The sequence below is a fragment of the Chiloscyllium punctatum genome, chromosome 34 (genome assembly GCF_047496795.1).
Source record: "Chiloscyllium punctatum isolate Juve2018m chromosome 34, sChiPun1.3, whole genome shotgun sequence".
Classification (NCBI taxonomy): Eukaryota; Metazoa; Chordata; class Chondrichthyes; order Orectolobiformes; family Hemiscylliidae; genus Chiloscyllium; species Chiloscyllium punctatum.
Window position 1 is genome coordinate 52,608,824 of NC_092772.1, and position 11,952 is coordinate 52,620,775.

The following is an 11,952-nucleotide window of genomic DNA, read 5'->3' on the forward strand; positions in this document are numbered from 1 at the left end:
TTGGAGGGTCAGTGCTGAGGGAGTGATGCTCTGTTGGAGTGCCACTCTGTTGGAGGATCAGTGCTGAGGGAGTGATGCTCTGTCGGAGGGTCAGTGCTGAGGGAGTGGGCACTGTCAGAGGGTCAGTGCTGAGGGAGTGATGCTCTGTCGGAGGGTCAGTGCTGAGGGAGTGGGCACTGTCAGAGGGTCAGTGCTGAGGGAGTGATGCTCTGTCGGAGGGTCAGTGCTGAGGGAGTGCTGCACTGTCGGAGGGTCAGTGCTGAGGGAGTGATGCTCTGTTGGAGGGTCAGTGCTGAGGGAGTGATGCTCTGTTGGAGTGCCACTCTGTTGGAGGATCAGTGCTGAGGGAGTGATGCTCTGTCGGAGGGTCAGTGCTGAGGGAGTGCTGCACTGTCAGAGGGTCAGTGCTGAGGGAGTGCTGCACTGTCAGAGGGTCAGTGCTGAGGGAGTGCTGCACTGTCAGAGGGTCAGTGCTGAGGGAGTGCTGCACTGTCAGAGGGTCAGTGCTGAGGGAATGCCACATTGCCTATCCCCATCATCATATCCTTCTTTCCTTCCTCATGTGTTTATCCAGTTTATCGTTAACTGTCCCTTTCTGATCCATTTCTCCCTCCGCCCTGTTATAATGAGGTCCACGTGCTCCCTACTCTCTGCAGACACCCCCATGAACTCCCAGTCGGATGGGTTTATGATGGTCCCCAGGTCTGCTCTGGTGGAAGTATTTGATTGTTACTGGGAAACAGGTTAGGAGCCGTCACAAACGATCAGCTGAAAGACTCATTTGTTTAAGATCTTACAAATTTATTGTCATAATTTATTACAGGTCATCGGCCATTTGTAAACATTTCCATTTCCATCACCAAAGCCTATTCTCCTTTTGAGTGTGACTCTTTACAGAGCACTCAGCGGGATGTTGCAGTGCGATCAGACTGCTATCTCTCTCTCTCGCAAACCTTAATCCCACAGGTATCCCCTGAATTCAGCTGCCCTTATGTTACCCCTTTGCCTCCAGCACTCAGAACCAACCTGTTCCTATTCTTCATTGAAGGGGCATCTCAGCTACGATCAAACTGTCTTAAGCCAGTGTTCCCTTTTGATAAGTTGTGGATTGCTTCCCAAGATGGAGTTTTTAGGAACAGCAGGTCAGGACAATTACTTGGCTCTGGAGCTGGGGGATATCACGAAGATGGGAAAGGCCACCCATGAGAATACACCCATCCGTTACACACTCACGGTGCTCCCCAATCACGTTCAAGAGTCATATCAGCCTGGCCAAAGTCATTATGTGCCCCACCAATACCTCATTCAGTAAAAAAAAGCGAAGAAACACTTCCCCCTAATTACATGTTGAAACATAGATTTTCGATATCACTTGCCCAGATGTGTGACCAATACTTAAACATGGTGAATTGGATCAGTGAGACAGAGGAGATAGAGAAAGACTGCCTGATTGCAGAGTTGCAGAGTTGTGAATAATTCTGCTCAATTCCACATTCTTATCAGCTATGGGAAAGAATTACCCAGAAAGTTGGCTTAATTAAACAGTAAAGCTAATGTTCCAGCAATCGCAGTTCCTCATTTGCTGTTGGGTACATCAGAGAGATTGATTTGTGAAATGTGACTTCCTCCAGCCCTGTGTTCTAAAATGTAGTGTGGCATTAACATGGATTTGTGGTTGATCCAAGATCATGGGGAGTCAGAGACTGAGACAATAGGATTAGTTTGGGGACTAATACAGGGACATGGGTAAGTGCGGGGCAGTGTGATTAGCTTGGAGGTTGATACAGGGCTATGGGGATAGAGTGGGGCAGTGGTATTAGTTTGGGGGGTTGCTACAGGGCTATTAGGAGAGCGGGGCAGTGGGATTAGTTTGGGGGTTGATACAGGGCTATGGGGAGAGAGTGGGGCAGTGGGATTAGTTTGGGGATTGATACAGGGCTATGGGGAGAGCGCAGGGCAGTGGAATTAGTTTGGGGGTTGATACAGGGCTATGGGGAGAGAGCAGGGCAGTGGGATTAGTTTGGGGGTTGATACAGCTCTTTGGGGAGAGAGTCGGGCTGTGGGATTAGTTTGGGGGTTGATACAGGGCCATGGGGAGAGAATTGGGCTGTGGGATTAGTTTGTGGATTGCTACAGCTATGAGGAGAGAATGGGGCAGTAGGATTAAGGTGGTATTGATCTAGAAGACATCTGTCACAGATATAATTGGCTGAATGGCCTCTTGCTCATGTTGGGATCAAACATTACAGGAATATAACCACCACTAAGCAAATACCACAAGAGAATAGCTACTGTACAACCAGGTATGTGAGGGAATTAGCTGAGAAACGTCTCCCATCAGGAGATTGAGGGGAGATTGTAAATCTGTAGATGAGAAGGTTTGACCACACAGAGCATGTTGAGAATGACTCTCCCTCTGAAGATGCCCCTAGTTCCACCCAGGGGCTCCTGCAGCCAACCGACGAGAGGGTGAAGACTGAGGCACTGTGCTTCAGAGCACCAGTCTGAGGAAGACCAGGAGGACAGCCATGACGAGGGGGCTGCTCAGTTGAGTTGGGCTTGCGGTGGACGTGGTGCTGGGGCCCAGAGTGGTGGTCTGGGTGAAGTTCCGCGACTCCAAGTTGCACAGGCCATCCTTGCAGCAATAGAAAGCCGCTGTCGCCTCATAGGTGAATAGTGCGAGAGCCCCGGGATTTCGACAGAGGAAGTCAGAAGCACAGCCTTTCATCACGAACGTCCTGGGGTCCACTGTTTGGAACAAAGGGTGGGCCATCAGACTGATGCCTTCAGATGGAGGGAGAGAGTCTCACTTCGAACCCCCCCCCCCATCACCTATTTCGTCGTCTGAATGCCAAAGCACTGCACAGGAACAGGAGGAGGCCATTCAGCCCGAACCTCCAGGGGAAACTAGCCCAGTCTCATAGAATCCCTACACTGTCAAATGGGAGCATTCAGCCCAACAAGTCCACACCGACCCTCCAAACATCAACCCACCCAGAATTATTCCCCTATCCTATTCCTAAACATTTATCGCTGATTAATGCACCGAGCCTACACATCCCTTGACACTATGGGGCTATTTAGCATGGCCAATCCTCCCTAATCTGCACATTCCTGGTCATTATGGAACTATTTCCCATGGCCAATCCAGCCCAACGTGCACATCCCTGGACACTATAGGACAATTTCTCATGGCCAATCCACCCTAACCTGCACATCCCTGGACACTATGGGACAATTTTGCATGGCCAATCCAGCCCAACGTGCACATCCCGAGACACAATGGGACAATTTCCCATGGCCAATCCACCCCAACGTGCACATCCCGAGACACAATGGGACAATTTCCCATGGCCAATCCACCCCAACGTGCACATCCCGAGACACAATGGGACAATTTCCCATGGCCAATCCACCCCAACGTGCACATCCCGAGACACAATGGGACAATTTCCCATGGCCAATCCACCCCAACGTGCACATCCCGAGACACAATGGGACAATTTCCCATGGCCAATCCACCCTAAACTCCACATCTTTGGACAGTGGGAGGAAACCTGAGCACCCAGAGAAACTCCACATGGACAGTCGCCCAAGGTTGGAATCGAACCTGGGTCCCTGGCATCATGAGGCAGTGGTGCTAACCACTGAGCCACCGTGCCACCCCACCCTTTCCTAGAAAAGTCCCTCACTCCAAGTATCAATCCGGTTCCCCTCCTCTGAACCAGCTCCGATCCAGTTCCATCCCTCCTTAAGTAAGGAGACCAAAACCATTCACAGTATCACCCCACATAAAGGAAGCGTAACCTTCACACTATTTGGGTCAATTCCTCTCATAACGAAAGATAGCATCCCATGACCCTTCCTGATTACATCCCTTACCTGGTCACTAATCCTTGGGGAAATGTGCAGTCAAACACATGGAACCCTTTGCAATTCGGAAATCCCTAGCCATTCTCTATTTAAGTGATACCCTTACTTATTCTTTAGTTTCCCTGTCCTATGTAAACAACTCCTGATTTTACAATATTATATCACACCTGCTGGATCTTTTGCCCACTTGCCAAACCAGCCTGCATCCCTGTTCTGTCAGTTTCAACTGAGGATATGCTCCTGCTATCCTCTTTCTATAACATAATATTCACCACGTTACGTTGTTTCTGCCGACAGGTGAGGTGCTAAATAAATACTTACGTCCTCTGCTGTGACCTGATGTGTGGATGCAGCGATCCTGTTGTCCTCTGCATTTCACTTTGTCCCTGGTGCTATTACACCCGATCTCCGTAACAGCATAACATGAGTAACATTCCAACCCATTCAGCGTGCTGTTCTCTACGTCTGGAACACAAACAGAGAGCAGCGTGAGTCACTCCCAATCTGCTTCTCAGAACCTTTCAAAGCGTTGGTAAGATCTCAGAACCATGCCCACTAATACTCATGTGGAATGCATTGGGAAAGTTGGGATGGTTCTCCCTTGGGAAGAGAAGGTTAAAGTTAGGATAAATAGACAGTCTTTTCCCTGGGGTGGGGGAGTCCAGAACTAGAGGGGCATAGGTTAAGGGTGAGAGGGGAAAGATTCAAAAGGGACCTAAGGGACAACTTTTTCACACAGAGGGTGGTACGTGTATGGAATGAGCTGCCAGAGGAAGTGGTGGAGGCTGGTACGACAACTTTGAAAAGGCATCTGGATGGGTATATGAATAGGAAGGGTTTGGAAGGATATGGGCCAAGTGCTGACAAATGGGACTAGATTAGATTTAAGATATCTGGCCGGAATGAATGAATTGGACCAAAAGGTCTGTTTCCGTGCTGTACATCTCTATAATTCTGTAATACGATGACATGATTGGGAATTGTGCAACAAATTGGAACCTTTTGCCTCAGAAACTTTGAGTATTTTTACGACAGAGGTAGATTAGGCAGAGGGAATTGGGGGTTTTTCAGGGGTAGTTGGAAAAGAGGAATTTTAATGCAATGACAAGAAGGATGATGCTCTGACTGAATGGCAGGCAGTTTCAATGAGCTGAATGACCAGCCTCTGCTCCTGATTTATATATTTGTATGTTGAAGTGTTCAGAATAATACAGGGTCAGGAGAGTGTGGATAGGGAGAAACTGAACCAATTAGTGGAAGGGTCAGTAACCAAATGGTTCAGACTTAACATTATTGGTTAAAGAAGCAAAAGTAACATGCTCAATTTTTGTTTGGACTCTCTCTTTAGAGGTAGCTGTCACTGCCTGAGTCAGCATTTATCACACGTTTTGAATTGGCCAGTGGTTGGTTAAGAGTCGATCCCATTGTCTAGAGGCCAGACCAGGTAAGGACAGCAGATTTCCTTCCCTGAAGGACACGACTGAACCAGGCAGCTTCAGAAGTGGTAAAATAACCAGGTGGGGTTCTGGACAAGGTTGGTGGGGACTGGTGGTGGGGCGGGACTAAAAGGGAGTGAACCAACACAGAGAAAGCACTGATCCAACGGATTGATGTGAAAGATGACGGTCCTGCCCACTCTATCAGGTACGTCCAGATACCACGACCCAGGTTTTGTTCCTTGACATCACTTGAAACATCAGAACAAAACTCGAGAAGGTCATGACTGTATCACTATTCTTGGGAAGGGACTAAGACTAGCTGTCTGTTGTTGTACAACACTTCCACAATTTCACAGTGGGAGCTGTGGAATGTCCTTGAGTTTATGACCTGATTATAAGTGTAAATGTCAGTTCCTTCAGTACGTTTGAGGATCTGCCTTCTGCATTCGTTCCAATGGCTAAAGGTGAAAGGGACGCATTGTGGTGCCTCTCCACCCGAGCCCTCTTCCTGATATCTTGTGTCATATCGCTACCTTACCTGGTTCGACATCGTCATTGCAGAGGTTGGAACTGCAGCAGGTCGTGTGCACATAATGAGAGACCAGTCCGCTGTTGAAGGTGACGAGACCAAAACAACCCCCACAGCCACTTATCAGGTAATTGCTGTCTGAGGGACCTAACAAAGGAAATCACATCACGTTACAGCCACAAAGCCACTCAGAGCCAGTCAGTACAACTCTCTACCTCACCCTGGGGCATCGGAGGGTGAGGGAGTGACCTTACAGAAGTTTATAAAATCATGTTTCACCTGTCACAGCAGAGTTTTTGTGCTGTCCTCATCACTTACCTTCCCACAAAGTTTTGTGTCATCAACAAACTTGGAGATAGCACTTTTCTCATCCACTATTAGTGAGGATAGTGAATGAAACTACAGCATATAAAGCAGTTTGAGATATTTTTCTCCATTAATAGGCTTGCTGCTGCTGAATCAACCTCAAGAAGAAAACTTTCAAGATTACACAGTACTTACCAATTACTGTGTTGACACTAATTGACCGGCAAGTGGAATGGACTGTCCTGTTACAGTCTATGGTTGTGTTTAACGCACAGTTGCCTCTCAGACTGTTACAGCTGTGGCATTGCAGTGAGAAACCTGCAGTAAACAATAAAATGTAAATTTTAACACAGATTTGGAAAGTTGGTGTCTCTGGCTGGGCCAGTATTTATTGCCCGTCCCTAGTTGCCCTCCGTGAGATGGAGGGGGTGAGCTGCCTTCTTAAACCACCGCAATCCCCAGGTTGTCGGAAGACCCACAATGCCATTGGGGGGAGCTCCAGGATTCTGAGCCAGCTACACTGAAGGAACGGCCATACATTTTCAAGTCGGGATGGTGAGGGACTCAGAGGGGAACTTGCAGGGGGTGGTGTTCCCATATCTCTGCTGCCCCTTTACCTTCTAGATGGAAGTGGCCGTGGGTTTGGAAGGTGCTGCCTGAGGATCTTTGGTGAGTTTCTGCAGTGCATCTTGTAGCTGGTACACACTGCTGCTACTGAGAGAAGTCAGCAGTGAGTTACTCATCACAGCACTCCCAAGTTGCACAGCACACAGACAAGAATAATATATGTGAACACTCAACGCCAAAGAGTTTATCACAGTTTAATTAAACATATCAATATTAAAAACTCGTCGGGGGGAGAGTGATATCAATTTGTAATAATGCAGAATGACACTCAATCCCCAATGGAGGAATATCACTCTGTAATAACACACGCTGACTCTCAATCCCCAATGAGGGGGATATCACTCTGTAATAACACACACTGGCACTTAATCCCCAATGGGGGGAATATCACTCTGTAATAACACACACTGACACTCAATCCCCAATGAGAGTGATGTCACTCTGTAATAACACACACTGACACTTAATCCCCAATGGGGGGAATATCACTCTGTAACAACACACACTGACACTCAATCCTCAATGAGGGGGATATCACTCTGTAATAATACATACTGACACTCAATCCTCAATGAGGGGGATATCACTTTGTAATAATACATACTGACACTCAACCAGCAATGAGGGGATATCACTCTGTAATAACACATACTGACACTCAATCCCCAATGGGGGGAATATCACTCTGTAATAACACACACTGACACTCAATCCCCAATGAGAGTGATGTCACTCTGTAATAACACACACTGACACTCAATCCTCAATGAGGGGGATATCAATCTGTAATAACACACACTGACACTCAATCCCCAATGGGGGGATTATCACTCTGTAATAACACACACTGACACTCAATCCCCAATGAGAGTGATATCACTCTGTAATAACACACCACTGGCACTCAGTCCCCAATGGGGGGATATCACTCTGTAATAACACACACTGACACTCAATCCCCAATGGGGGGAATATCACTCTGTAATAACTCACACTGACACTCAATCCCCAATGGGGGGAATATCACTCTGTAATAACTCACACTGACACTCAATCCCCAATGGGGGGGGGATATCACTCTGTAATAACACACACTGACACTCAGTCCCCAATGGGGGGAATATCACTCTTTAATAACACACACTGACACTCAATCCCCAGTGAGGGGAATATCACTCTGTAATAACACACACTGACACTCAATTCCCAATGGGGGGAATATCACTCTGTAATAACACACACTGACACTCAATCCCTAATGGGGGGGATATCTCTCTGTAATAACACACACTGACACTCAATCCCCAATGGGGGGAATATCACTCTGTAATAACACACACTGACACTCAATCCCCAATGGGGGGGATATCACTCTGTAATAACACACACTGACACTCAATCCCCAATGGGGGGAATATCACTCTGTAATAACACACACTGACACTCAATCCCCAATGGGGGGAATATCACTCTGTAGTAACACATGATAACCGTGCACGTTTGAAAATTTGAGCATTGCAATTGAAAAGACCCAACACGATCTTTTTCTGTCTCAACCATTGGATCTGACCATCTGAGAGAAATCGATGTCCTGTTCCATCAGTCTACTGTCATGAAATGGATATTTCTGAAGGAAAAGTGTGCAATGAGAGATTAGACAGATATTAAGAACAGACATTGTCTGCACGGAAAGTTTACCTTGTGTGACCAAGACAGTGAGTAGCACTGCTGCCAGTAGGATCTTCATCTTGCTGTCTGTCTCCATCTGGGCGTCAGGAGCTGCTGAATATACTGAGAATAGAGAAACGTTATTACTTTTATAGGCTGGATGACGTGAAAGGAAGGTAAAATAAAAAATCCCTAACAGAACAAGAGCTAAATTGCTAGTGAAGGTCCCGCCCTTCGAGCCCTCAGGCTCCAGCTGTTGAGGTGATTACTGGCTCAGTTCCAGCATAAAACCCCAGGCATCAGTGGAAACTGGGGCAATGGAAGATGGAGCTGGTCTCATCCTGAAAAGCCGTGGTTCACTGACTGGGGAATGGGGATGGACCTAAAAACCTGCCTCCTTTATAGGGGCCTCTTATCAACTCTTCATCCATTTAGTTTCCGTCAAACTGAACAAGCTAAATAGTAAGGTGTCTTTCTGTATAGTGGTTAGGGGGGGTTAGGGAGCATTTCATGATAAAGTCTGAAACAGAACCCTGACTGCATAGAACCTGGCCATTCGGCCCATCAAGTTTGCACCAACACTCCAAAGAGGTCCACCCAGTACCCAATGCATTTCTCATGGCCAATTCATCTAACCTGCGCATCCCTGGGCACTAGACGACAATTTTCCAAGGCCAACCCACCTAGCCTGCACATCCCTGGACGCTATGGGACAATTTCCCATGGCAATTCCAACCTAACCTGCACATCCCTCGGCACTATGGAAGAATTTAGCATGGCCAATCCACCCTAACCTGCACATCTTTGGACAATGTGTGCAGGAGAGTTTCCTGACACAATATGTAGATAAGCCAACAAGAGGTGAGGCCATACTGGATTTGGTTCTAGGTAACGAACCAGGCCAGGTATTAGAACTAGAGGTAGGTGAGCACTTTGGGGACAGTGACCACAATTCGGTGATTTTTACTCTAGTGATGGAGAGGGATAAGTGTGTACTACAGGGCAAGAGTTATAGCTGGGGGCAGGGAAATTATGATGCGGTGAGGCATGACTTAGGATGTGTGGATTGGAAAAGTAGATTCCAAGGCAAGAGCGTAATTGATATGTGGAACTTGTTCAAGGAGCAACTATTGAATGTCCTTGATAAGTACGTACCTGTCAGGCAGGGAGGAAAGGGTCGTGTGAGGGAGCCGTGGTTTAATAAGGAATTGGAATCCCTTGTTAAATGGAAGAGGGCGGCCTTTGTAAAGATGAGGCGTGAAGGTTCAATAGGGGCAATTGAGAGTTATAAGGTAGCCCGGAAGGACCTGAAGAGAGAGCTAAGAGCAGCAAGGAGGGGACATGAAAGGTCCTTAGTTGGTAGGATTAGGGAAAACCCTAAGGCATTCTATAGGTATGTTAGGAATAAAAGAATGACTAGGGTAGGAATAGGTCCAATCAAGGATAGTAATGGGAAGTTGCGTGTGGAGGCTGAAGAGATTGGGGAGGCACTGAATGAATACTTTTCGTCAGTATTCACTCAGGAACAGGACATTGTTGTCGATATGAATACTGAGGCACGAATAAGTAGAATGGATGGCTTTGAGATATGTAGAGAAGAGGTGTTGGAAATTCTGGCAAGGGTGAAAATAGATAAGTCCCCTGGGCCTGATGGCATTTATCCTAGGATTCTCTGGGAAACAAGGGAGGAGATTGCAGAGCCATTGGCCTTGATTTTTGTGTCCTCTTTGTATACAGGAGTAGTGCCAGAGGACTGGAGGCTAGCAAACGTGGTTCCCTTGTTCAAGAAGGGGAGTAGGGATAATCCTAGTAACTAAAGGCCAGTGAGTCTCACTTCTGTTGTGGGCAAAGTCTTAGAGAGAATTGTAAGGGATAGGATTTATGCACATCTGGATAAGAATAATGTGATCAAGGATAGTCAGCATGGTTTTGTGAAGGGCAGGTCGTGCCTCACAAACCTTATTGAATTCTTTGAGAAGGTGACTAAGGAGGTAGATGAGGGGAAAGCGGTAGCTGTAGTATATATGGATTTTAGTAAGGCGTTTGATAAGGTCCCCCATGGTAGGCTACTGCAGAAAATACAGAGATATGGCATTGAGGGTGAGTTGGAGGTTTGGATTAGGAATTAGCTGGCTGGAAGAAGACAGAGGGTAGTAGTTGATGGCAAAGGTTCATCTTGGAGTGCAGTTACTAGCGGTGTTCCGCAAGGATCTGTTTTGGGACCATTGCTGTTTGTCATTTTTATAAATGACCTAGAGGAAGGGTTAGAAGGTTGGGTGAGCAAGTTTGCGGATGATACGAAAGTCGGAGGAGTTGTAGACAGTGAGGAAGGATGTGGCAGGTTACAGCGGGATATAGAGAAGCTGCAGAGCTGGGCAGAAAGGTGGCAAATGGAGTTCAATGTAGCCAAGTGTGAGGTGATTCACTTTGGTAAGAGTAACAAAAAGATGGGGTACTGGGCTAATGGTCGGATACTTGGTAGTGTGGAAGAGCAGAGGGATTTTGGTGTCCATGTACACAGATCTCTGAAAGTTGCCACCCAGGTAAATAGTGCAGTGAAAAAGGCATCTGGCGTACTGGCTTTTATTGGTAGAGGAATTGAGTTCCGGAGTCCTGAGGTCATGCTGCAGTTGTATAAGACTCTGGTGCGGCCGCATCTGGAATATTGTGTGCAGTTTTGGTCGCCATACTATAGGAAGGATGTGGAGGCACTGGAACGGGTGCAGAGGAAGTTTACCAGGATGTTGCCTGGTATGGTAGGAAGATCCTATGAGGAAAGGCTGAGGCACTTGGGGTTGTTTTCATTGGAGAAAAGAAGGTTTGGGGTGACTTGATAGAGGTGTACAAGATGATTAGGGGGTTGGATAGGGTTGACAGTGAGAACCTTTTTCCACGTATGGAGTCAGCTATTACAAGGGGGCATAGCTTTAAATTAAGGGGGGGTAGATATAGGACAGATGTTAGGGGTAAGTTCTTCACTCAGCGAGTCATAAGTTCATGGAATGCCCTGCCAGTAGCAGTGGTGGACTCTCCCTCTTTATGGGCATTTAAGCGGGCATTGGATAGGCATATGGAGGATAGTGGGTTAGTGTAGGTTAGGTGGGCTTTGATCGGCGCAACATCGAGGGCCGAAGGGCCTGTACTGCACTGTATTCTTCTATGTTCTATGTTCTATGTTCTATGAAACCGGAGCACCCGGAGGAAACCCACACAGACATGGGGAGAATGTGCAAACTGCACCCCGACAGTTGCCAAAGGCTGGAATCGAACCCGGTCCCTGGCGCTGTGAGGTCGCAGTGTTAACCATTGAGTCACCATGTCACCTATGTTTGGCTGATGCACTTGAGAGATCCCAGCTGATGGAGGATGGAAGAACTTTATTGGGGAAAGAGACACATGAAAGTATTCGCTCAATTGCTTTAGCCCCCAGTGATTGATTATGGCCAAGGATGTCATTGCTCTCTCTCTCTCTCTCTCTCTCTCTCTCTCACACACACACACTCTGTGTCT

The 11,952-nt window shown here is 47.2% G+C and overlaps 1 protein-coding gene across 1 annotated transcript; it reads right to left on the minus strand.

The window, feature by feature from the left end:
• Positions 1–814: 814 nt before the first annotated feature.
• LOC140459013 (urokinase plasminogen activator surface receptor-like) lies at positions 815–8,528 on the minus strand. Its single transcript, XM_072553726.1, has 5 exons — positions 8,473–8,528; positions 6,343–6,465; positions 5,851–5,988; positions 4,195–4,338; positions 815–2,748 (listed from the first exon to the last, which is right to left on the minus strand). The coding sequence occupies exons 1-5, from the start codon at positions 8,519–8,521 to the stop codon at positions 2,492–2,494; spliced, it is 711 nt and encodes a 236-aa protein (XP_072409827.1). The 5' UTR covers positions 8,522–8,528; the 3' UTR covers positions 815–2,491.
• Positions 8,529–11,952: the final 3,424 nt, after the last annotated feature.

Bases quoted from the DNA above. Each gene is read 5' to 3' on its own strand.
- LOC140459013 (XM_072553726.1), bottom strand. From the start codon at position 8,521: ATGAAGATCCTACTGGCAGCAGTGCTACTCACTGTCTTGGTCACACAA. The intron at 5,989-6,342 runs GTAAGTACTGTG...TTCCTTTGTTAG, and splicing joins TAGTGTCAACACAGTAATTG to GTCCCTCAGACAGCAATTAC. The intron at 2,749-4,194 runs GTAAGTATTTAT...TGTTCCAAACAG, and splicing joins ATCAGGTCACAGCAGAGGAC to TGGACCCCAGGACGTTCGTG.